General features: G+C 44.8%; 1 protein-coding gene and 2 long non-coding RNA genes across 4 annotated transcripts in view; 2 read left to right on the top strand and 1 right to left on the bottom strand.

The window, feature by feature from the left end:
- LRRK2 (leucine rich repeat kinase 2) overlaps positions 1-3,969 on the top strand; it is an 83,387-nt gene extending 79,418 nt beyond the window's left edge. The window contains exon 51 of the mRNA XM_081927586.1: positions 424-3,969. Within this exon, the coding sequence (XP_081783712.1) occupies positions 424-545 (122 nt within the window). The 3' untranslated portion in view covers positions 546-3,969. The remainder of the gene's footprint in view (positions 1-423) is intronic.
- A 3,968-nt stretch (positions 3,970-7,937) lies between these two features.
- LOC309379065 lies at positions 7,938-12,014 on the top strand. The gene is made up of 3 exons (XR_014172336.1): positions 7,938-8,431; positions 8,869-9,012; positions 10,345-12,014. It is a non-coding gene; the product is annotated as an uncharacterized lncRNA (long non-coding RNA).
- A 1,342-nt stretch (positions 12,015-13,356) lies between these two features.
- Positions 13,357-25,584, bottom strand: part of LOC309379054 — a 136,018-nt gene continuing 123,790 nt past the window's right edge. Inside the window, exons 1-3 of one of the 2 annotated variants that reach the window (XR_014172325.1) lie at positions 15,916-17,533; positions 14,781-15,880; positions 13,357-14,537 (exon numbers count right to left, since the gene is read on the bottom strand). This is a non-coding gene — a long non-coding RNA (uncharacterized lncRNA). Of the gene's footprint in view, positions 15,881-15,915; positions 17,534-25,584 lie in introns of those variants that run through there. The other variant, XR_014172324.1, reaches the window with a different exon arrangement.

Genomic DNA, 25,584 nt, shown 5'->3' with positions numbered 1-25,584 from the left:
GAGATAAATTTTGCCCACGTGAGTCTGCTGCCATTATGGCTAGCTTGTCCCTTTCTCACACTTGGGCTACATGGGAACTGTGGTTTACCTATCACAGAGCTACATTTCCCAGCACCCTTTGCAAACGACTGTATCCAGGAGTTTTTGCAGAACTGAGGCTGGGTACACACCGTACATTTAAAGCACATATTGCTAGCCATTAACAATGCAATCCTATGCCTGTCTACTCAGAAGTAATCTTATTGAGTTCGATGGCACTTTCCCCCCAGTTGTGTGCATAGGATTTCTGCCCAAGTGACTGTTTCAGCTCCTATTTCTAAAGTTTCTAAAGTCCTATTTCTAAGTTGCCCAACAGCTGGAAAAATGCTTGAGATATATTTCCTGATTAATATTTCAACCATATTTGCCTTAATTTGTTCACAGGAATACAGTCATGTTTGACTATATGGGACATTAATCTGCCACATGAAGTGCAAAACCTGAGAAAACATATTGAGCTGAGACAAGAGTTAGCAGAAAAAATGAAGAGCATTTCTTTGGATTAACTGGCTATGAAAACCCGTATCTCACTGGGTTCATACAGGAGGTTTCTGTTCTAGCTCCATTGAAATATGCAATGTAAATATTTCTCAGGATGCATCAGCATCAGTTTTGTTGAAAATATAGAGAATATTATTGACTGGGCAGTGCCTTAATTTTCCAGTGGTGAAAGGTACGTAGGAAACCCAGCTGTAACATGTAACCTGAACTCCTTTCATCTGGTTTTCAATGTCTTTTATACCACTCCACGTTTAGAGTAATTCCACTATCCCATGCTGTATTTATGTATGTATATTTAATCAAGCAATATTTTTATACTTTGTAACTTTTTGAAGCATTATGATATAAATAAAGGCATGTTATAGAGCAGGGGTTGGCAACCTAAGGTCCTTGGGCCAAAAGTGGCCCATGGGGTCATTTTACCGGCCCACGAGCCACCCCCGAGCCAAGCTACCTGCTTGGCGAGTCCTTGCACGCTGCGCTAAACTGGCGCGGCGCGGAGACTCACTTCGGCGACGCCGGAAATCACATCTGCACAGATGCCAGTGCCGGAAATCGCTGTCGGAATAACTTCATTGGACACAACCACATGCCAGGTCAGCACTAAGTCCAACTGAATTAAATGGAATTTACTCTATGGTAAATGGGGGCTAGATTACAGCCCAGCTTTGGTCCCGTTGAGATCAATTCAACTTACATAATCCTGTTTGCATCCAACCTGTTTAAAGCACTTTAGATTGCTATTGTTGTGAATGTAATTATGATTTCATGGCGTCATTTCAGTTTGTGGGGCATTGTATCCAATGGAATGGGTGTTCACTCTGTCGCGAGACACTAGACAAGAGCAGACTTGCAAGAAGTTGGCTGGACTCCCTCGGTTTTTCCTCTTGTCTAGACACACACAGTACGTTCTCCTGACTCAGCTAAGTTTTTTACTAGATTATGAACTGCCTTTTTTTCTTTAGATTTCCTTTAACATTGTTTTTTTGTTCTACAGTTCTTTGTCCGCACGTTGTGGTTTTTTCCACGAAAAAAGAAAACCCTTTCCATTGCTCTTTAGGTTTGGTCATCCCACTTATTTAAAAACGGTTTGGCCACCTCCTCCCAGTTTGCTGTTTTGACACTGGCAACGGAGTGAGCGTTCCTATTACATCCCTGCCGGTTCGCTTTGGCAGAGACATAGTGCCTGCTCCTTGTCCTTATCTTCCTGGTCGGTGGTTGTCACAAGGATAGTGTGTGTAGCTTCGGTTTTCCCCCATTCCAGGTCCACAGCGTGGCAAGTGGAGTGTGTGGTGTGAAGCTTTTGTCTGCCTTTTTTCCTGGTCCACGGTGTGGCAAATGGAGTTGAGTATTTATTTGGTGAAAATTTGAGTCTGTCTCTGTGTGTGCGCACGTGCACACTCATGCGCGCCTCTTTGCTGTCTTAATGGCTGCTATGGAGGACACTTGTGGCTTAAGCCGCCCACCTCTGAAAAAAGCAAAGCGAAAACTGAAGCACTTAATGTCCTATAAAGCCGGAGGATGTGCTAAGACTGCTCCCCTAGCTCTTCCAATGAAGCGTCTTTCTTCCATAATTTTACCCCAGTCCCAGGCTCACAATACAGAGCAGGCGTCAGCTCCTAAAAGTGCTTCCACTCAGTTGAATGCTCAGACTATACCACCACCTGCTGATTTTATTACAGAAATTTCCAGGGAAGGGGGAATTAGGCAGGGTTTTTTTTCTCTTTAGGGACTCCGTCGGTACTTTCTGCTTGGTGAATCCGGAAAACTTACCACAAGTCTTTGCTCCTGTCTAGTGTCTTCATTGGATGCATCGCCCCCCTCTCAAAACCACACTTCAGATGAGATCAATTGTTCTTTCTCTGTTGAATGCCAGTAGCATATTCTTGTCAGGATGCTCCTTCCCCTTTCCCACATTCTCCCTTGGCAAATTTGTATTTAATTCTGATATTCCAGGAGATGTTCTGTTTGTCCTTTCACACCATTCACCTTTCCTTTCTAACAAGCTGGAATTATAGTGGGAATGTAAAGCAAGGTGATTTAAGGCGGTTGCTGATGACCCGAAGGGGTTTGGTTAGGACCCTCTTCACATGACAGAGGCAGGAGAGAAAAAACTCCATCAACAGAGTGATGGCTCCTTACAGGATGAGTAAATTACCACTCCAATGTGTCCAGAATCTTAACTTTACTACTCTGTTCCACAAGGTCATGTCTACTTTAGGTTTGGTTCGCAGAAAGACAAATCTGCTGAGACCTCAACTACTAGTGATATTTCTTTACTGACTGATAGCTGATAACAGGCCATTTATATTAAAGAGGGTGGCTAAGACTGAGCTGGATGTTCCTTTGCAGTTTAGAAAGGGCACCAAATTGGCAGATAAGATTTATTTTCTGGAGACAGATTTCATGGCTTATATTAAGGCTCTTTCTGTGGACTGTCCGGATGCCATTCTTTCCTCTTGCAATTTATTGCCTCAGGAAGTTGATGTGCAACTGAGGGATATGACAGATAGGCATTTGGATTTTGCCTTGCGTAAGGTGCATGAGGCCACAGCATTGTCTATGCAGGCGGCTTGCCCAGCTGCCTTTTGTGCAAGGGCATGCATGGTTTGGTTGGAGGACTTGCTGCAAAATCCACCGCAGGATATTGTGAGGCTGAGGCAGACCTTAAATAAATCACTGAAGGCGCAAGCCTGTATGGCTCATGCCAAGTGGGTGTGACTCAGTTTTCTGCCAGGGCAATGTTCGCTCAAGTCATGGCACGCCACACTTTGTGGTTAAAAAGTTGGTGGGCGGATGTGGCATCAGAAGTCAGTTTGGCCACTGTCCCATTTGTGAGGGGAGTCACTGGTTTGGGGATGGGTCCCTGAAGGATGTGCTTCTTACATCTCAAGATAAAAGAAAGGTGCTGATGACAGCGGCGGAGCAAGCCGATCAGGTTACTGGGGCGGCGCACGTGCCCTGCTCCCGGGGGCGTGGGCACCCACTCACACGGGCACCATGGGGCCACCTAGGAGTCTGCCTACTTCCTCCTACTCAGCGCGGAGCCTGTGGCCGTCCAAGCCACCACGTTGCTCCCAGGAGGGACGCGTGACTCAGGCGCACTGCAGGCCCTGCGGTGAGTGCCACCCACCATTTTGTCACCCCCCACAGTGGGGACACCCGGGGCGGGCCGCACCTACTGCACCCCCCTTGCTACACCCCTGGCTGATGAGTCAGAAGGAGCATAGGAGGTACACCAGGCGTACCCCTGTCCTTTTCCACCTTTCATAATCAATACAGGCAAAGGGACTTTAGGATTAGACCACAGGGGTTTAAGCCTAGATTCTGTTTTGTTTTTTTATTATCAAGTTCTTTTTTGCATACATCCATATACGTTTTCCAGCCTTAATTTGAACTATACGTAGCAGTAAACAGTTACGTAAGAAAAGAAATACAGAAAAAATTACGTAGCCACTAGATTCTAAGCTAGACAGGGTTCCCAGTGTTTCCCAAGCGCTGCTGGTTCAAAAAAAAAGTCCGCCAAGAACCATAACCAATGGTGGAACAGCCAGCCAAGTTGGGGCTTGACTGCAAAAAATTATTCCTGCTTGGGTGGAGGAGGCAAAAAAGCCACTTGAGGTGGCTGGGTGAAACAGGACAGAAGATAGTTTAATAAAAATGCTAGTTTTGAGGCCTGGCGATGAGGGGTTTTGGCCTTCTCTTTTGATGTCCTAGGATGGTGGGTTCTCATTTCTGACTTACAAGACCATTGCTTTAGGTTATTTAAGCTATTGGGCTGGTTATCATTTAAGGAGATCGTTTTTTATTATAGCGGCTATAGGTATGAGGAGAAGAAAGATTGTGAAGTAGAATGTTGAAGCTAATTGGCCAATAATAATGGGTGTTCTACAGGTTGGCCCCCAATTCATGTTAAAATGGTGATGTCTGAGATTAAAAGTCAGAATAGTATCTGGGATAGTAGACGCTAGCAGTAGATGTGTTGTTTTGATAGATGAGGTATTGGCATAATAAATAGGCTGAGGATTGAAAATAAAAGGACTAGGATGCCACCCAGTTTGTCAGGGACTGAGCGAAGAATGGCATGGATGCTAAAGACTAATTTACTATGGTGGATGTTGAAGCCACTGGATTGGATAATTTCTCACCATGTGACTGAGGCAGGAGCAAAGAATTGTGGGGGGCAGGCTGAATCTCCTCAGTTTTTTTCCTCCTGCCCTGATGGAGCAGTTCGTCGTCCCCCTTCTCTCCCCCCCCCCCCGGGCATAAAACTTAATGCAAGTCCCCTATCCAGCTTCATTCCATCTCCAATTCCAAAGCACCCAGAAAGTTGAGCAGAAGTTGAGGCTTGCATGCCTCACCTACTAAACATGGGGGCCATTGGTACCCTCCCAGCAGAGCAGTGATTTCAAGGACTTTACTCAATCTTTGTGGTTCCAAACAAGAGGCCACAAGAAGTGGAGGCCAGTGTTGGATCTCAGATTCCCCAATCACTGGATAGTTTACAAGAAGTTCAGGATGCGCCCCATTCGACTCATCAGCAACCTATTAAAGCGCCACTTCGGGTAAGACCAATTGTCCTTTCTCATATAATGTCTTATACTTTTAAACTTCTTTTCTCTTTAAATAAAATAATGTGCTACCATTTTCTGTTTTTTGTCTGTTTGTAACGTTATGGCTACATGCAGATTCAGGATTGTGAAGTTCTCTGCTTTAACACATTCTTGTTGATATACCACAAATTTTCTGTGTATATACGAATGTATAATTTGCAGTCTGTACATGACCTTTATGTAATAAAAATAAACATTTTTTTAACTTTCACACAAATTTCATTTTATAAGTCTTTTGACAGATGCTACACATAACTGTAAGCTGAGTGAAGTTTTCTCTTGAAATCAAATTGTTCTTAGTAATTAATCAGTTACATTAATGAGATAATGTATGTGTATATCACTTGAAATACGTGTAGAATTTTATTCATTACGTATGATGTATCTGAAATGAGGTGAATTGGAGCAATCAAATTACGATGCCAGTAATCCCCTCCCCCAAATAAGATCAGGACCTCCACAAAGCCACACATACAGCTGCTTCCTTTGGGAAACTCTGATGATGGAAGCACAGACAGGAAGCCTTGCTTCTCCCCTAAACTGCTCTCATCACAGATTCTTTTACAGATTTATAAACTGCCTTACAGCTAGAAGCTGCTGGCGTGGTATAAAGGAAGATAAAATACAAAAGATTAAACTCCAGTCAAGTAATATACAAAATGTATATGTTAGGGTAAAGTGTGCCTAAAACACATAAATTAGTGCAAATAGCATATGCAAAATAGCCTACTGACTGTATTCTAATTATCTTGGCAAATGTGCACAAGTCCCTTTGAAACTCTCAAAAGCTCCTATGAAAGGGCTTCAGGAATTTGGAAGGTACTACAGGGGTAGCCAATATGGTTCTCTCCAGATATAGCCCCTCATTGGCCATGCTGGCTGGGCTAATGGGGGTTGGAGTCAAAATATCTGGAGGGCACTGTGTTGACTACATGTATTGGATACAGAGGGTCTTTGCTTTAATTCTCAACATCTCCCGCTAAAATTTTTGTTGTAGGTCAAGCAACGATTACATCAAACATTTAAAGAAGTTGCTGGACCGTATTGATCTAACTACCCACAAGCAAGCTTCACGTGATCACACAGAGGTTCAGTACTTGAAAAAGAGCTTTAAAAAGTGCTCTCCTGGCAAGGACAAGTTCTGGAAAGTGACAGACCCATGTTCTGATTGGCATTTTTATTCTGTACTTGTTTATTGGACTTCCTAGATTGTCGATGCGCAAATAATGACAGGAACAAAGGGACACTGGCAATAGCGTTTTGCCAACTTGTGACAGAACAGTGATGAATCAGAAGCAGCTGTGTACTCATTGAGATTGTCCAAAGAAGTAACAGCGCCAACCTTACAGGTTCTAGTTGAACTTTGTGGGGGAGATCCCAGTTTTTCCTTTAGGCAAATTAGCTGTTTATTCAGCTATCACTATTGTGGATATCAGCATATCAAGGAAATAAGACAGAAAAACAAGAGCAAGTAGTAGATTATAAAAAGACAGATGATGATGGAAATATTAGCCTTCAGTGGCAACCACAAGTCACCATTATGAAATGGACGGTGCTGTACCAAATTCTGATGATCAGCATTTATGTCAAAGGTAAGGGAATTTAATTAAGACATTTTGGGAGGGTGCTTCGTTTTCCTTTTCCACCCTTCAGATGTTGATGCTTACAAAGCATAAGGGAATCATGAGTCTTACCTGTTCTCACAAATGAGAGATTCCACGTATTCAGGTTTCATACGCTCATACAAAAGTTCAGCACCACGAAAAGAGGTTTAGAATGTGCTCCACTGTGGATGAATTCCTGAACTTGCTTGAAATCTTACAAGAATAGCTCAGGATACAGCTGTCGCCATTAAGTGCAACAGTCATTTTTTACACATCATGGACTGGAGCAACTGACTTTAGCTGATTGACGACTAGCTTGTAAAATAAGGATTTTTGCTTGTAACAAACTAGCCATATGACCGATTGAGTACCATCTTGCTTTAAGATGAGAACCAAACCATATAAATATTTGTACATGGGAGTGGGGTAGGGGAGAGGCGCTAATGCAGCGAAGGCTAAGCATGCTCAGTGATGATTAAATAGTGACTGTTGTGGTAGCAGAGACAGAAAATCAGGTGGGAGTACAGGCAGAATGGAATATCCTGGAGTGGGGAGTGACTGACTTATTGGAACACTGAACATCATCAGAAGTCCACACTGCAATATTTTGTTGCAACTCAGTCATTTGCATGCAGGTATCAGTATCAATGGGGTCACGAAGAGTCGGACACAACTAAACGACTAAACAACAACAAATCAGTATCAAGAGCCATCTTGTGTGCTTTTCTCTTTTTAAATACAATTTCAGAATGGTACCCTTGTTCTAGAAGATGGAAAGTACATCCTGGAAGCTCTCAGTGTGAAACTGACAAGCAACCATACACAGTGGTTTGGCTGTACTTGATAATCAAATACATACATGGAATAACATTGATCTGGGACACAAATACCAAAGTTTCTATTATAATGGAGCCAAACTGGAAGGTAAGCACAATGTAGATAATTTAAACACAACTATTTTTACATAATATTTTTGTTTAACAGTAAATTGTGCTTGATCGTATCCCTGGCAATAATAATGCAAGCAGAACCCTGCTTCTTATATCGTTACATCAACTTCTTACATCATCTTCATTAGTATTATTACCCCAACAACATATGTAACCTATAGTCAGGCTTCCTCAACCTTGGCCCTCCAGATGTTTTGAGACTACAATTCCCATCATCCCTGAGCACTGGTCCTGCTAGCTAGGGATCATGGGAGTTGTAGGCCAAAAACATCTGGAGAGCCAAGGTTAAGGAAACCTGCTATAGATTCTTATTTATACCTCAGGAGCAGACCAGAAGAGAGCAGTTCCCTCTCTGGTCCACACAGAAGGCCTGCCCCCAAGGAAACCTACTGGTGTGGCCAATTCGCTCCCGGGGTAGGGCCCAGGATGCAGCACAGCCAAGCCTAGGAGGTGCCTCACCATATCTTTCTGCTTGCAATACCGAGACAACTATGTGGCCTTTGTGGAAATCGCAGTGGAAATCTTCAGGACGAATTCACCACTAGGCATGGTTCACTAGCCGGCAGACCAATGGAGTTTGGCAACAGTTGAAAGACAAGCTTTGCATGATCGGACACAATTGCCGAGACTTACCCATGTGAGGCAAATGCATACTGCAAAGAGTGGGCTGAGAAAAAAATGCAAAATTATTAGAGGCTGTGGGTTCGGAGCCTGCCACAGCCAGGTAGGCCTTTGGAAAGAAGATTTGCTCAACACTTTTATGCATAAAATCCCTGACAACACTTTGGGGTGGTTTAGACAATAGCCTCGTAAGGCCCTATATGAGGCAGCCGCTATGTTTCAGTCTAACCTACCTCACAAGCATAGTAGTAGTAGTTGTAGTAAGCATAGTAGTAGTAGTAGTAGTAGTAGTAAATAATAATAATTATTATTATAATTATAATAATTATAATTATAATTATAATAATTATAATTATAATAATTATAATTATAATTTTTATTATTTATACCCCACCCACTCTGGGCAGCTTGGTCATATGGTGGAGAGCAGACACATTCCCAGCGCCATGCCGGGCAGTGGATCTTGGCGCCTGGCTAAGCAGTGGAACCGCAGACCTGCACCCTAACAATAATGGTAGTTCAACAACACCTTCTCCTTAGGTTGGCTCCACTCCATTTCACAAGGCTTGCCTTGAAGAAGCTTGGAAGGGAAGTACCTTGGGCTCTGTACTGCTGTTGCGATGTACGCAGAGGCACGTGCAGCAACTGGCATCTGTGTCCAGTGGCGTACCCCAGAACTTCGCCGTAAGTGAAACATCTAATTCACACGAACGGTTTCAGATAGTGTTTCGGACAGGGCTGGTGAGCTTGTCTCTCTGCAAATGTTATTGGGATGCAGTTCCCATCATCCCTGACCATTGGCTATCGGAGCTGGAGTGCATCAGCATCTAGAGGGCCGCAAGTTTCCCATCCCTGCGCTAGATAATCTCTGCTTCTCTTAAAACAGGGTGGGCCTTAAAGTGCACTCCCAGAGGTCAAGGGGAGGGTGGATTCAGCTGTAGCACCCATCAGTCGGTGGCTGGGGAAAGCAAAGCCATCGGTCGGAGTCCCCTTGGCTGGCAAGAAGCAGTCCTCCAGAGGAGGCTGAGACAAAATCATAAACCTGTAACACAGACTGGGGAAACATGAGATGTGTATCTGCTTAATACGGCCCTTTGGGAAGCACCAAAAACAAAAGGCGGAGATAAAGGGGAACGGGGGCTTTTAAAAACACTGAAATGGGTTTGGAAGTTACTAGACTGTACAGATTCTGAGGCCACATTCACAGCATGCATTTAAAGCTCCAGGGTACCACTTTACAACAGTCACAGCTCCACAAAAATAATTCTAGGACCTGTAGTTTGTTAAGGATGCTGAGAGTTCTTAGGAGGCCCCTATACTTTCCCCCCACCCCCTACAGAGCTACAATTCCCTGGGAGGAGGGATTGATGATTAAACCACTCTGGGACCAGTTGCCTGAATGTCCTTTATACCTTCTCCCTCCCGATTATTAGCTTTATCACAGAAATTCTACCCAGCAAAGACAGTTTTAGTTTTTCCCATCTTAACATATCCTTTTTTATTTCCACCGTCATAACAAAATTATTTTGAAACAACATACAATTCATATTTGTCATAGTAATACCTAAATACTTATTTTTTTCACTTTTAAACCAGAGTCTTTTGCTCTGCTATATTCATTTTGGTTTTCTGATGGTTAACCTTAAAACCTGCTAGCATGCCAGATCCATTCATCCAAAAATCTTCCTGTCCAATCTTCTTTATTTTCCAGACCATGTGTCATCTCTCATCGCTTATAAACTATTGTCATGTCCATAGTCTGGTGTCAACACAGTTCACAATGTTGGAAATTTATGTCCAGTCCTCTTGTAGTCTGTAATCCCATTTTAGAAAAGGAACTTCAAGCATTACACAAACATCCAGGTTTCCTTTAATAGACAGATCTCACTTGTGATCCTTTTATTTCTTTAAACCAGATAGGGTAAGTCTTAAGTCCTTGCAGATTTTAAATAATAAAAATAAAATTTAGAAGAAGAAGTTCCCCTCCCCTCTTCTCTCCATTTTCAATCACGGCAGGACATTCAAATTTCATCCCTCCATCTCGATAGTCTCATTCAGATTGCAGCTGACTCCACATTTCCTCTGGAGGCGCCTTTAATTTGGATCCAATATCTCAAGAGGTGAAGGAGCATTGCCTCTTGCAATGGCAGCCGTGGAGCCTGCCTCAGCGGAGCAGGGCTTGAGACCAGCAGGAGCAGGCACAAAGACGTCCACAGGTGCCTTGTCCCCCGACTGCCTCCAGGGGTTTTTAGAGGGTTTCACAACCTCAGGTAACCCCCTCCCCTCCGTCTGAGTCTGGTGCGGGAGAGACGTTGCCATGGCAGAGACCAGAACCGGAAGCCCTACAGATCTTCAATAATGATGTCCTCTGGAAGAGAACGGAAATGAGAGGCTGAATTAACAGCCTCTCTCAAGAAAGCCCTCTAAACATTACCCAAATCCAAGGGTTCAGCCATCTCAGCTTTTGTAGCTGGAGTCAGTCAGGGCCCTGCCTACTGGGGCGAAGTGAAAAAGGCCAGCAAGGCACAGCAAATACAGTAAATAGGCCTGGGAGGTCTTTCTCGGGCATGAACCATAACGCTACTAAGTGAAAAGTCCCCAGGGTGTGGGGATTTGTTTACCTTCTTCAGGAGCTGGCTGAATACGGGACCGGTGTCGTTGGGCTATTGCCTTCTACAGAGGAAAGAGAAAGCTGGATCAGACGCCATACATGTCCTGGCCAAGGGGTCCAGGGGCATGACTAACTGCTGCAGGAGGAACAACGCTAATTCCAGTCCTGTTATCTGCGGAGCTCCGAAGCCTGCTTGCTAAGCCATCGCCATCTTGGAACCACTAGAAATGCTTCCTCTCCTCTCTCAGTCAGTAGCATCTTCATCAACCCCACTAGGGTGGGTTTCCAGATGCTGGACCAGATGAGCCTTGGGTCAGATCCCGCAGTCTGGCTCTTTTGGGGTTTTTTTACTAGCTCCCCCCCCCCCAATCCTATACCCTGAGCTGCCCCCCTAGCCTATTCCTGCCCTGCCCTTCCCAAAATGGTGTCTGTGGGGGGTTGTACTTCCTCACCTGGTGTCACAGGAGGCTCCTCCTTGTTCTGCAGCGGGGCCATTTTATTGCTCTTTTTGAGCTGCATGAAGCTTCTCATTCGCCTGAGCCTAGAAGAGATGATGCAGAACAGAAATACGTTTAGCCTAATAGAGAATTGCCAGCACATTCTTCCCTCCTTCTGCAGTTGAATGAACTGTGGGACTTCATAACAGCTGCAAAGAGGCAGCCAAGAGCATTCAGGGCTTGGAGAGAAAGGAGGTACCAGTTCCTGCCATTCCAGGACGGAGAGAGCCTGGCTACCATAGTTCATGCCCTGATTGCTTCAAGACTGGATTGCTGCCATGCACTGTACGTGGGGCTTCCCTTGTGCTTGGAAGCTGCAGTTAGTGCAGGATACTGCAGCGTGACTGCTGACAGGAGCAAGGCCTTGTCAACATACATTGTTCACCCTTCAAAAGCATGTCTTCAATTTGGTACCTCGTCGAAGGTGCACACCTCATTCCTGGCATCTATCAGCCCTGTTTACACTACAAACACATTTGTACTACAAACAACAACAACAGCAAACCACCAATACTGCATTGAACATATATAAGTCATTAAATTTTCTGTTTTGCAATTTAGAATATTCATTTAAACAGCCTTAAAAGGTAAGATATTCATCTTTATCACTGATATTCTTAATTTCCTTCCATGTATTCTCATAATTATCTTTAAACAAATTAATATTTTTTTATGTCAACCAGATTCCCAGATATTTCACTTTTTTTGGCCACCATAATACCTGAGGATGTTTGTAGTTCTTTTATTTCTTCTTTGATCATATTCTTTACTACCATTTTTGTTTTAGTTTTATTAAGTGTAAACCCAGATACCTTTCCAAAATCTTCCACATTCTTTAAAGCCACTTTAATACTATTTTTTTGGATCTTCCAGGGTTAAAACTAGATCATCTGCGAAAGCTTTCATTTTGTACTCCTTTGTTCCTCCTTTATACCTCTCATTTCTGACACTTCTCTCAAGTTCTTATTCAATACCTCCAAAACCGTAATAAACAAGGGTGACAAAGGACACCCCTGTCTAGTGCCCTTAGAGATCTCAAAATTGTCGGACAAGTTATTATTAATAATCAATTTTGCTTTTTGTTCTGAATATATAGTGTCTGCTAATACCTTTCAAGAAATTTTCTCCAATCTTAAATCCATTCACGTTCCATGACAATAATTTCAAGGCCATTGTCCAATTAATATAAGTCTCACTTAAATTTAGGGGTCCTTATTATTATCCTCTTCCTCTTTTTCTTCTTCCTCCTCTTGTTCCTCTTCCTCTTTCTTCTTTTCTTCCTCCTTCTGGTCTCGTCCTGGTCTGGCCTTCTCTATCTTCCCTAGTTCATTATCATATCTTCTGAAGAACTTCTCTAAGTCCTGAAGACTACATAATTTGAATCTTTTGTCTTTGTAATAAAAGGAGATTCCCTCCGGAATCTCCCATCTGTACTGGATCCCATTTTTCTTCAACAGGCCAACTAGTTTCTTTTTCTTTTTCAAAGGAATCTAGGTGGAATCTCTTTAAATATGATAATTGTATTGCCTTCAATACATATTTTTTTGTTATAATTCAGTCTTAAAATTTCATTGCTTATATCCATTGAATTAGACATAACCAGGACATCTCCTGGTTATTTCACCTTTGCTTTTGCGGATTTTACTTTTATTCTAAAAACATTTACAATTGTAAATCTTATATCTTCTTTTAGGTGCATCCAAATCGCTAATTCTTTTACTATTTTGGCTCCATCTCTTCTTGCGTTTTATTAATTTCTATGACCTCTCCTCCAACCCGTTCTGTCTCCCTCTTTGTCTCCTTCAATTCTTTCCTTGTGCGTTTCATTGAGTCTTCCACAGCCTTGGATCTAACTGCAAGGTCTTTTACTTTGCCTGATAGCCCCCCCCCCCCCACTGCTTCTAGTTTTTTATCTAATTTTTTCTCCATATATTGTTCATTCTGTTTAAATTCTTTCCTTATTTCCACCATTAAACTTTCCTAGTCTCTGATCTCCTTCCTCTCCTTCCCTTTCTCCTGCCTAGAGGGACGTCTTTCCCCTGGGGTGCCTATTCCCTTTTCCTCATTTTCCCCAGACATTATGTTTATTTTGCCCCAAAATAATGTTTGGGTCTCAAATTGTCCTGTGTAATTTTTTGACAATCTCCAGGGGTCGTAAGTCCAAGCTTTCTATTATTAGGTCAAATTCCCTCCCGTCCCACACGATGGCAGCAAACAAAAAAAATGACCTTTCCTTGATTGCAGTTACTTTTGTTTTCTTTGTCTATCGCACCATTGCGTCCAAAGAAAGCCCACAGGAAACAAAGAGCAGAAAAACCAAACTACTGTATATGAGGAATAATAATAATAACAACAATAATAATAAATAAAAATAAATTTTATTTATACCCCGCCCTCCCCAGCCAAGGACGGACCGGGGCAGCTAACAGCCAATAATAAAAGCAAGTTGAATGAATACAACTGAAAAAACAAGATATAAATACATTAAAACATTAAAAGGAAGCTATTTGTAATCCAATTTGCATTCTTCTTTTTCCGCCGCTTGTCGGCTTAATCCACTGGTGACCTCTGAAAAGCGCCACAAACTCCAGCAACAATAGCGAACAGGGTTTCCAATGTCTTCCTCCTCACGAAACGATGCTGGTAAGGGGGTGAATTTTAGAAGTCCCAGCGCCAAAATCTCCTTCTCCAACACTGTCTTAAAATCCCCCAACAAAGTCTGCTTATCGGCTTAGTCCACTGGAAGCCTCAAGAAAATGCCACGTACTCCAAAAGCAACAAGTTTCCGGTGTCTTCCTCCTCACGAAGTAATTCCTTGCTCATCCTGCAACCTTCCACCATATGCCATCTTCTCCCAGCTGCCGGGACAGACTCCCTTCCTGCGCCCCGAAGAGCAGGAGAGCACGACTGGGCACCGCTAGGTGCCAAATCCCCCAAGATAACCTCTTGAGGTTCCAAGGTCCGCGTAGCCTTTGCTGAACCTCTAAAAGCCCCCGTGTTGCTTGAGATTCCATGGAGGGCTATCTCGCGCTTCTTTCAATGTCCACGGCTCCGCTAGAAGTTCCCGGAAGCTTATTCTAAATCTTCGACAATGATGTCCTCTGGAAGAGAATGAAAAAGAGAGACTGAATTAAAAGCCTCTCTCAACAACGCCTGCCAAACAATACCCAAACCCAAGGGTCCAACCACCTCAGCTTTTGTAGCTGGAGTCAGTCAGGGCTCTGCCTATGAGGTGAAGTGAAAAAGGCCTCCAAGGCACAGCAAGAAGGCCTGGGAGGTCTTTCTTGGGCATGAACCATAAGGCTACTAAGTGAAAAGTCCCCAAGGTGTGGAGATTCATTTACCTTCCTTAGGTGCTGGCCGAACACGGGACCGGTGTCGGGCCATTGCCTTCTGCAGAGGAAAGAAAAAGCTGGATGAGACGCCTTTTGTGACACTACAAAACCCACCATTGACAGGTGCAAGGGAGCCCACAAGCCCACAAGCCAGGAAAGAGTGGCCTCCCTCAGGCTTGGGCCCAATCCCTTGCCCCAGAGGACCTCCATGGAGCCTGCAGCCTCCTGGGCAGAGGTGGAAGGGCAGCACCAGGGAAGAGGGCAGGACATGCCTCTGGCATCATCCTGACACCCCAGGAACCCATGCCACTGCAGAATTGGGGGCAAAGAGCACAGTCAGCGGGCAGAGGGTCTGGGGGATCCACTCCCTCCTCTTTTGTTTCCCCCAGTACTAACCTCAAGTTCCGGGAAGGTCTGGAATAGCTTTCTTACAACTGCAAGAAGAGAAGGACATGGGGACAGGTTAGTTCACCCCTTTGCAGCTTCCAAGACTGTTGCAATAATCTTCTCCTTGATTTCCCTGCTTCTACACTCCTCCTACAGGGGTGGCAAACCCCAGGCCTTGGGGGCCAGTCTTGGCCTGCAGCCCCCCAAATGTGGCTCACAAGAGAATGTGGCCCTCTAGCTCACCACTGTCCCCTAGCCCTGTCCTACCAGCTGCCTTGGCCTCCTGCCAGATCCAGCAGTTTGGCTTTTTTGACTTTTTTTTCTTACTAGCTCCCCCCCCCCAAAAAAAATCCTGAGCTGCCCCCCTAGCCTATTCCTGCCCTGCCCTTCCCAAAATGGTGTCTGGGGGGGGTACTTCCTCACCTGGTGTCACAGGCTCCTCCTTGTTCTGCATCGGGGCCACTTTATTGCTCCTTTTGAGCTGCATGAAGCTTCTCATTCGCCTGAGCCTAGAAGAGGTGATGCAGAACAGAAATACATTTAGCCTAATAGAGAATTGCCAATAGGTGTCACCCCTATTCATGGAGGAAGAGGGGAGTATCTACGGTTATGATCTGAAATAGCTAGAATGAAACGAGCATTAAACAAAGGGAGGGTCGGGTGGGTGAAGCTCTAGAGCCAGTCACATGGTTGCTGCCAGCTCCGCCTCCTATTTAAGCAGTCTGGCCCCGCCTCCCTGCAGGGCTGATTGGCTAACTGAGGTTTGGCGGCAACCTCCAATGACTAGCACAGGGAGGCAGGCCAGCCCAACCAGCTGATGGGTCCCAAGTGGGCCGAGGTGCTGTGCGCGGTCCCTCTAAGGAAGGTGTGAGCGCTCACTACGTGCCCAGGCGGACACTCCCCCCAGAGACCCACCAGAAGGAAAGATGACTCGTGACAACGTGTTCTGGAATAAAAAATTGGCCACAAATTTATTAAACCTTTCAGATGTAGGAAGACCTTGGCTTAGGCATTGGGCGTGTCTCCCTCCCAGCCCCCCAGCCGGGGGGGACAGGGGCTCCTCAGGGTGAATGGGATATGGGACGATGCACAGCAAGGTTTTTGTGTACGCTGGCAGCCCACCCCCATATCCCTGCAACGCAGGGGAGTTCACTGACAACCTTTCAGTGTATGGCCAGTAACTCCCATATACAAACCCCTTTAAGAGGGGACCCTGGAATCGCCACCACGGGGGGGGGGTGAGTCACTATTTCAGCCCCCTCCCCCATTTTAGGGAAGATACGCTAAAGGATTCTGCGGGCAGTGCAGCTGTCCCATGCAAGGACCAAGCCTGCAACCTTGGCATTATCAACACCACGTGATAATGAACCTATGGGAATAATTTTGAGGAGAAGGGGCAAAGAATAGGATGGGGCCCCACAAACTTACCATTCTGTCCCGCGAAGGACAAGTCCGCTGATTCTGCCATCCTCCTGGATTTCTGGAATTGACCGCATTGTTGCTGCTGCCTCCGCCTCTTATTAAAACAGTTCCTGCCTCTCCTAAACCAAAGCCTCTCCGAAATCTCCTCCTGTACTCCCACTTCTCTCTCTACCTCTCCTCACTATCCCACAATGGACACATGTAGTTGGAGGCTTTTAAGGGAGAAGCAGGAGATGTCACAAAGGAGGGCAGGTCATTGTTCCCATGGCAACCCACCCACCTGGACCCTGGGCCAAACTTGCCCCCCCCCATGTTTCTTCAGAACTTTGAAGCACCTGCTGTGAATCTTCTCTTTAGGAGTTCATGTTTTTATATCAGATCATTCTTCATTCAGCCCCATTTCCAAAGGGAGACAATCCCAATGTCCCTTGAAATGCAGGAGAAGACGCCCAAGTCTAGGGGTGTCCATAGCACAGGATTAGACAATCTGCTTTGCATTATCCCCATCCTCACAGATAATCCTGCATGACATCTCCAGGTGGGGCAGAGAATGTTCCCTGTCTAAAACCCGGGAGAGCTGCTGCCGGTCAGTGTAGACGATGCTGAGGTGGATGGGTGGATTCTGGCCTCTGTAATGAAGCAATAGGCAAAGGGTCCTGAAGCAGAACAAGTTGGGGGGGGGCATCTGTCAGGAACTCTTCACTGTGATTCCTGCATTGCAGGGGGTTGGGCCTTTGGTGTGGCCCCCAGTTCCACGATTCTGTAATTGTAGGTTTGTACTCTGTACTGGGTCGTGTCAGATTTATGCAGCATCACTTTTCTATATGCCTGCTTCAGTCCTTGGAGACCTAGTTCATTCACCCTTCAAAAGCATGTCTTTAATGTGGTATCTCGTCGAAGGTGCACACCTCATTCCTGGCATCTATGTGCCCTGTGCACACTACAAGCACATTTGTACTCATTGCGAGAAGCAAAGCTACAGGGAACCAGGCAGAGGGCCTTCTCGGTAGTGGCGCCCGCCCTGTGGAACGCCCTCCCATCAGATGTCAAAACGATAAACAACTACAGTGGTGCCTCGCAAGACGAAATTAATCCGTTCCGTGAGGCTCTTCGTATAGCGGTTTTTTCGTCTTGCGAAGCAAGCCCATTGACATCTTAGCGGATTAGTGCTACAGCTGTCAAGCGGCTTCCAGCGATCAGCTGTTAAGCGGCTTATCAGCGGAACAGCTGATTAGCGGCTTAAGAAAAGGGCAAAAAAAGCAAAAAAAACCCGCGGGGGGATGCAAGATTTTTTTCGTTTTGCGAAGCAACCCCATAGGGGAATTCGTTTTGCGAAGCGCCTCCAAAACGGAAAACCCTTTCGTCTAGCGGGTTTTTCGTCTTGCGAGGCGTTCGTCTTGCGGGGCACCACTGTACCTGACATTCGGAAGACATCTTAAGGCAGCCCTGTTCAGGGAAGTTTTTAATGTGTGATATTTTAGTGTTTTTTGGTCTCTATGGAAGCCACCCAGAGTGGCTGGGGAAACCCAGCCAGATGGGCGGGGTACAAATAAGAAATTATTATTATTATTAAATGCTTTGTTTGAAACTTTACAAATACCACACCCTGATCCACTGGGCGGGGTTGCAACTTTTGTGGAGCTATCCCATTGTAACCTGTTGCTTTGCAATAAACAACGTTGGACTTCTACCCCCCGGTCTCCTGAGTTTTCTTTATTGGCATAACGCAGGAGATAAGGCATTTTATGCTTACAACAATCAGTGTGTGTGTTCACCTGCATGCGTTTGTGTGTGTTTATCTGGGCCTGTTCCCTAAAAGAGGCACCCCAGGATCAGGGTTTTAAGACTCAGGAGCTTTTCCACAAGGAAGTTTTGATGTCATAGTAGGGTTATCCCCACGTACCTCTTTGGGCAGATCTTGATGTGGTTGGTGGGGAGTCCTAAGACAGCTTTGATTTTGTGCAGATGGTTATGCTTTCAGCCCCATGGTGGAGACATGTGGCGCATCTGCTCATGCATCTTAGTAATGTGAAGTGCTTTTACTATACCATATTTTTCGCTCTATAAGACGCACCCAACCATAAGACGCACCTAGTTCTAGAGGAGGAGAACAAGAAAAAAAAAATGTTCTCTCCCTCTCTGCGCAGCGCCCCTTCAGCGAAGCGGCAGGAGAAGCGGAGCCCCTTCCATTTATCCTCCCACTTCGCTGGAGAGGCACTGCACAGAAAGAGAGAGCTGCGCAGCACCCCTTTAGCGAAGCAGGAAGAGAAATGGAAGGGGCTCCATTTCTCCTGCCGCTTCGCTGAAGGCGCTGCGCAGAGAGGGAAAGCTGCACAGCGGCTCTCCACCAAAGCGAAGCCAGGAGAGCAAGAGGGATCGGTGCGCACGCTCAGGAGGCTTCAGGCGGCTATCCCTGAAGCCAGGAGAGCAAGAGGGATCGGTGTGCACCAATCCTTCTTGCTCTCCTGGTTTCAGTGAAAGGTGCACAGCCTGCATTCGCTCCATAAGATGCACACACATTTCCCCTTTTTAGGAAGGGAAAGGTGTGTCTTATAGAGCGAAAAATATGGTAATTCGAGCCATTTTGTGTCATGATTTATTTATTTTTTGCTTTGGTTTGGTTTTATAAAGAAAAGCAGGATATAATGTTTTAAATTAATAAGATAAGTCTTCTCTCTGCAGTCACCACCCCACTTAATTTCAGATTGTTGGGGAGTGGGGGGGGGGAAGGGGGACCCAGAGGAGAAGCTCAGAGGGTAGATGCAAGATTTTTCGGGCATGTTCATGCAGTAAAATGAAGCCTTTTAGGAATCCAGGTCCCAAAATATAGAATCGCAGAGCTGGAAAGGGCAGGAATCTTGACTAGATCATATATGACAGATGGCCATCCAACCTCTGCTTAAACGCTTCCAAGGAAGGAGAGACCATCACCTTCTAAGAGACTCTGTTGAACAGCTCTTACTGTCGGAAAGTTCAGTCGGAATGTAGCAGAGATGGAGGACTCTCATCGTTGGCCGTGCTGTTTCGGGCTTCTGGGAGTTGGAGTCCAGCAACATCTGGAAGGCCACAGGGTCCCTACCCTTTGTACGCAAGTACCATTTGAAATGTGCCTGAAAATAAACCAGTAGAAAAATCTTCAGAGACAACAAAAAAAATAGACTAGTAGCCAGTAGCTCCCTGCAACAATTTAGAGGTTGCCAGTGCTTGGGCAGCAGTGGCCAGACTTTCTCTATTCAAGAAGGTACTGCTATTATCTCAGTTATAACTTACTGTTTCTTGATCACCGTTCAGTTTCCCCTCTCAAAGTATAAAGGTAAAGGGACCCCTGACCATTAGGTCCAGTTGTGACCGACTCTGGGGTTGCAGCGCTCATCTCGCTTTACTGGCCGAGGGAGCCGGCGTACAACTTCCGGTTCATGTGGCTTCTGGTGAACCAGAGCAGCTCACGGAAACACCGTTTAACTTCCTGCTGGAGCAGTACCTATTTATCTACTTGCACTTTGACGTGCTTTCGAACAGCTAGGTTGGCAGGAGCAGGGACCGAGCAACGGGAGCTCACCCCATCACAGGATTCGAACTGCCGACCTTCTGATTGGCAAGCCCTAGGCTCTGTGGTTTAGACCACAGCGCCACCCACGTATAGCTCATAACTAATTTGCTTTTGCTTTTCCCTTTTCGTACAGAATGCCCTACAGTTCCAGGTATGTTTTCTTCTTCTTTGTTCCATATGTGACAAGAAGGAAGAGTTTTAAAAGAAGATCAATTAGAAGCAGCAATGCAGAAAACTGAATGCAGAGCTGGAGCTATGGGGGGGGGGTTAGTCTTTTTTTGCCCCAGGTGAAGTCTCCAGAGGGGCACCATTGAGGCTCACAGCCTGTGAGTGTGTGTGTGCAAATGTGGGGTGGGTAGGTGCCAATCTGGGTCTTTGAACCAGGTGAAATAAAGGCAGATTTCACCCCTGCTTAATGAGAGATCTTCAGATGGAGGCTGTCTGTAGCATCTCCTTAGATTATTCTTGGTGATGCAGATTTATAGTATACTGGTAGATTATACAGAGGAGACTCATAGGCGTAGCCTAGGGGAGGGGTAAGCCCCCTCAATCAAATAAGTAAAAAAAATTAAATGCTGTATAAAAAATTAAATGTTGTATAATTTAAGGAAGAGAACACTGTTGTATATAGGTTTTTTGTTGTATTTGTTTATTTTTACCTGTCTTTATATAACTTGAATAAAAATGTATTTAAAATAATAATAATAATAATTTTTTCTGGATAAGCACGTAAAGCTGAATTCACAAAAGTTAAATGTGTTTAAACTGTGAAAAAAAAATTAAATGCTTCAGTAACTGAGGTCCTGCCCCACCTAATTTAAAGCCTGCCCCACCCAATATATGCATGTATAAATTTATATGTATGTATAAATATATCTGCATTTATTACATTGCAAATAAGATTTTACCAACCCATTTAAGAGGTAAGAACTGCAATCTCTCACACACTTACCTGGGAATCATCCCAGGGGCTAACTTCAGAGCAAACCTAGAGAGAATTGGATAGCAAATAGCCTGAAGTGGATTGGGCAGGGCCCAAGGCGCATTTTGTAGGAAGAACAAACCTCCCAGTTTATCAGCAATGCCCATTACTATTGGAGAAATGTACAGAATGTGCTTGCAGCAGCTAAATAATGAGATCTCTATATATTTGTTTTTTTCAGTACCAACCTCATGTCGGTTTCAAAATAAATACTACCAGGTGAGCTGAATTTTCTCTCTCACAGCGAGAGTTCTGAATAAAAGCTTTCATTCCTGACCCTGTCGCTTGGACACACAGCAAGCACTTAATACAAGGCAATGTCCTTTTTTTGTCAGCATTAAGGCCATTTTCTAGAATCATGAGGCAAACAAATTGCCTGTAGCTGGGGATGGGAGATAAATTTGATCGCCATTAAAAGCTGCTCCTGCGGTATAAGCATAATGAAGCTGTGATCCAAATTGTGATTCGACACTGCAGTTGTAAGAATCACAATTTTGAGAGAACAGGATCAGCTGAATTAAATTGTGCTGAATCGGGCTTTGGGGCCCACAGTTTTGCTCGGAGGCAACGCCAACATTGCTACCTTTCGTTATTTGGATTATCCAGACTGGGGAAACGTTTACTTCCCCCTTTCCTTCTTCTTAAAACCTAGCCTATCCAAGAAATACAAAGAAAGTGCTGTCCCTTGAGGCTCATAGTCCTTTATTTCTTGTGCATGTTTAAAATACTCTTTGGGCATTTTCTAGAAGCAGGAGAGAAAACCCTTTTGTGATAAATCAGATAAAATCACAGTACAAGAGCAACAGTTATTTTATTTTAGTGTTTTGTTGGAAGCCACCCAGAGTGGCTGGGGAAACTATTATTATAGTTCAAAAACTTAGCTCTTTACTGATGCTCTTTCACGTCGTCCAATTCTTCGGCCGTGTTTACTATCTTTGCTAGGTGTAAATGAATGTAACCCGGTTCCTGTGAAGGAAACAGTTAATGCAGACGGCTGCAAAGGCCAAATCCTGATGGCAAAGTGTGTTGGGAAATGCCAAAATAAGTTGATTTTGGTGCTTCTTCATAGACATCTAGAATAAGCTGCATACATTGTATTGAACAGGGGAGGTGAAGGACCGTAGACTGTGGGGAACAATTCTGCTAGACAATCACACAGTAGAATGTAGTGATTTTTTTCCAGCCATTTCCGCAGCACAAAGCGTGATCCTGAAATATATTAACCAACTACTCACCTGCAAAGGAGTCCTGTTCAAAGTGAAATATGTTTACAGGAGGAAGTGTGATACAGTAAGTAGGAGGTTTCTCAAAGAAAGCTGGAAGACCACCTTGATAAATAAGCACACCTTGCAGACCTCAAAATGAAGCCATTTTGAAGTCCCACGTACCTATGGGACCGCCTCTCCTGGTTATGCCCTGCAGAGTATATTTTGGAGGTCCCAGGTTGCAAAGTGGTTAGATTGGTCTCAACTAGGGCCAGGGCCTTTTCAGTACTGGCCCCGACTTGGTGGAACGTTCTATCACAAGAGACTAGGGCACTGCGGGATTTGACATCTTTCTGCAGGGCCTGCAAGACAGAGCTGTTCCGCCTTGCCTTTGGTTTGGATTCAGTCTGACTCTTATGTCTTCCCTCCCCTTACGGCTTTAATCTATGGGCTACTTTTAAAATAAGGCTGCATTAATTGCATTTTAACCTGTATTTTAAATTAGGGGTTTTTTCTCTCCCCCCCCCCATTACGTTTCTATTGTAATTTACTGGTGTTAGCCACCCAGAGCCCAGCTCTGGCTGGGGAGGGTGGGGTATAAATAAAATTTATTATTATTATTATTGTGAAAGTTCATACGTAGACCATTTTCAGAAGCTTGTATCCCTAAACCTGGCCCTGTTTGTCAAGAATCAACAGCTGTTAGTTTCCGTTCAATTTGCAAGTAAATGAAAGTAGTTCATTTCCTGCAGATGAATCTCAAACTGGAGAGCAGTCAACAAACAAAATAAGTTCCTCGGGCAAAAATTACCGTAAGTCTGGAATCTTAAGAATCCTGTTTCTGCAGGATTGCTTTCTTGCTGGAAAACAATTCCGTTAGAAAACTCCCCTCCTGCGCAGACAGCATGCAATGCAGGAGCTGCTGATGGTATTTCCTATCATTTTGGGTCCTTGATGAATACTTTCCACATAGAGAAAGCCTTAGGAGTTTAACTGGTTTAAATTATTTTTCTAAAATACGAAAGCAGGAGAACATTTTGCACGCTTGTTCCTTGCAGCCATCAAGAAAACTATGCTGAAGGTCAGTGGAGCAAGTCATCCTATATAACCTGTATTTGCTCGATAACACTTCTGTAATTCTGACCATTACCGGTGTTATTAGAAATATTTGGGGGGAGGGGGAAGGATTAAGGCTGCAAAGGAAAATGCAAGATAAAATGGTGATGGGCAACTTTCAAATTAAGTCATACTCAGAGGAGAACTACCGGCTGTATCCAACTAACTCGTTCCATCAGTACAGGGATTTACATAAACAAAAATCTGCTTTCCTGGGGTGCGGAGGGAAAACCCCATAACAGATTAAGGGGGTTGGTTCTTGGGGTGGGGCTCCACTGCACAAACAGAAATCCTTACGCTGACTGGATTGGTTGGATATTGCCCACTGAAATTGACCACAGTCTAAAGATGTCTACGGTTCTACACTTGCGTATGAGATCACTTTATGACTTGCTCTTTGACACCTGTTCCAGATGATGCCTTTCTCCTTTTGACAGCCAATATAGAGCCTAGGACTTGCCGATCAGAAGGTCTGCAGTTCGAATCCCTGCGACGGGGTGAGCTCCCGTTGCTCGGTCCCTGCTTCTGCCAACCTAGCAGTTCAAAAGCACGTCAAAGTGCAAGTAGATAAATAGGTACCACTCCAGTAGGAAGGTAAACGGCGTTTCTGTGCGCTGCTCTGGTTTGCCAGAAGCGGCTTAGTCATGTTGGCCACATGACCCGGAAGCTGTACACTGGCTCCCTCGGCCAATAAAGCAAGATGAGCGCCGCAACCCCAGAGTCGGCCACGACTGGACCTAATGGTCAGGGGTCCCTTTACCTTTATATAAAATACATTATTATACTGCTGCCAACACAGCTGGTCTGCTCTCTTCTGCTTATAACCAGAGTGTCTCTTACATGCATTTATGTAAGAATGGGTTAAGAACCTCGGAACCTGTGTGTGCTACCTGCGGCCCTCCAGGTGTACCTGGGCTCCCAGCTGGCATCATTCCTGGACACTGGCTTTGCTGGCTGGGACCGAATGAAGCCAAAGTCCAACAGCAACCCCTGGAGGGCCACAGGTTCAGCATCCATGAACTCACTATAGACAGCCTTCAGGAAGTCGTTCAACATGACGATACCTTGTTCCCAGGTACAAGAGCAGGTGTGATGACATAGCAATGATGCCAAAGAAGGCTTCTCAGTGGCCCCAATGGTGTTGTTCTACCTATGGATCAGAGTGATGCCGCCAATCTCTACACCAGGGTTTCCCAAACGTCGGTCTCCAGCTCCTTTTGGACTACAGTTCCCATCCTTCCTGACCACTGGTCCTGCTTAGCTAGGAATGATGGGAGTTGTGGTCCAAAAACAGCTGGAGACTCAGGTCTGGGAAAGCCTGCTCTACACCATGGCTTCACAAAACAGATAAAAAGACTCAGAAGACGGCCATAATTCTAAGCAAGGAGGAATCAGTTGCAATCCGGAAGCTATTTCAGGCAGTCATTTCTCAGGCAAACGTAGGGCATGTTCCATCCTTTGTTCATAAAATGTCATTCTGAGAATGTGGTTATCATTTTAGAATACTTTCAACACACTATTAAATCCTTATCACCTTCATCTTCACGTGGAGCCTGAAGGTCGGTCAGTTTTATTCCCATTTTACAGATGGGCAAACTTGGGAAGATAGACCAGTTTTAGCGAAGTTATGGTTGGGGGTGGCGTCAACCCAACTTTCCCAGCTCAAAGACCATCTTAGCCACATTGTTAAGCAACATCTACTTCAATGAACACTAGACACTTTTCCATCACTCGGGATTTCTTCACGTTTTTTCACCTCGGCATCAAACCCATTGAAAATGGTGTCTGCAAGGCAGCATTCTACCCAGCAGCTGTCTGAATGCAATTTCCCATGTGGCTTGACAATCGGGATGAGAAACACACACATGCCGCATGTACCCAAGTCTTTGGCTATCTGCTTGGAGTTCCAGAGAGTAATACTGTCGTGGAGAGAGGCCTTCAATAGCTACCATCATATTCAGTGCTATCTGATTTTCCTTATCCTTGAGCATCTAACTCTTATAAGAATTTTAAGGTCTCAAATATAGAAAAAATATTCATAAATGCACACATATCTAAATATTTATAAACCATGTGTCTGAAATAGTCCAGGAGAGGAATCCTGAAGCCATTTTGACTCTCCCAATGACCTCAAATATTCCTCTGCAGCAA

This window comes from Podarcis melisellensis (genome assembly GCF_964234715.1).
Source record: "Podarcis melisellensis genome assembly, chromosome: 10".
NCBI classification, from domain to species: domain Eukaryota; kingdom Metazoa; phylum Chordata; class Lepidosauria; order Squamata; family Lacertidae; genus Podarcis; species Podarcis melisellensis.
This window is presented reverse-complemented; position numbering and strand designations above follow the sequence as displayed.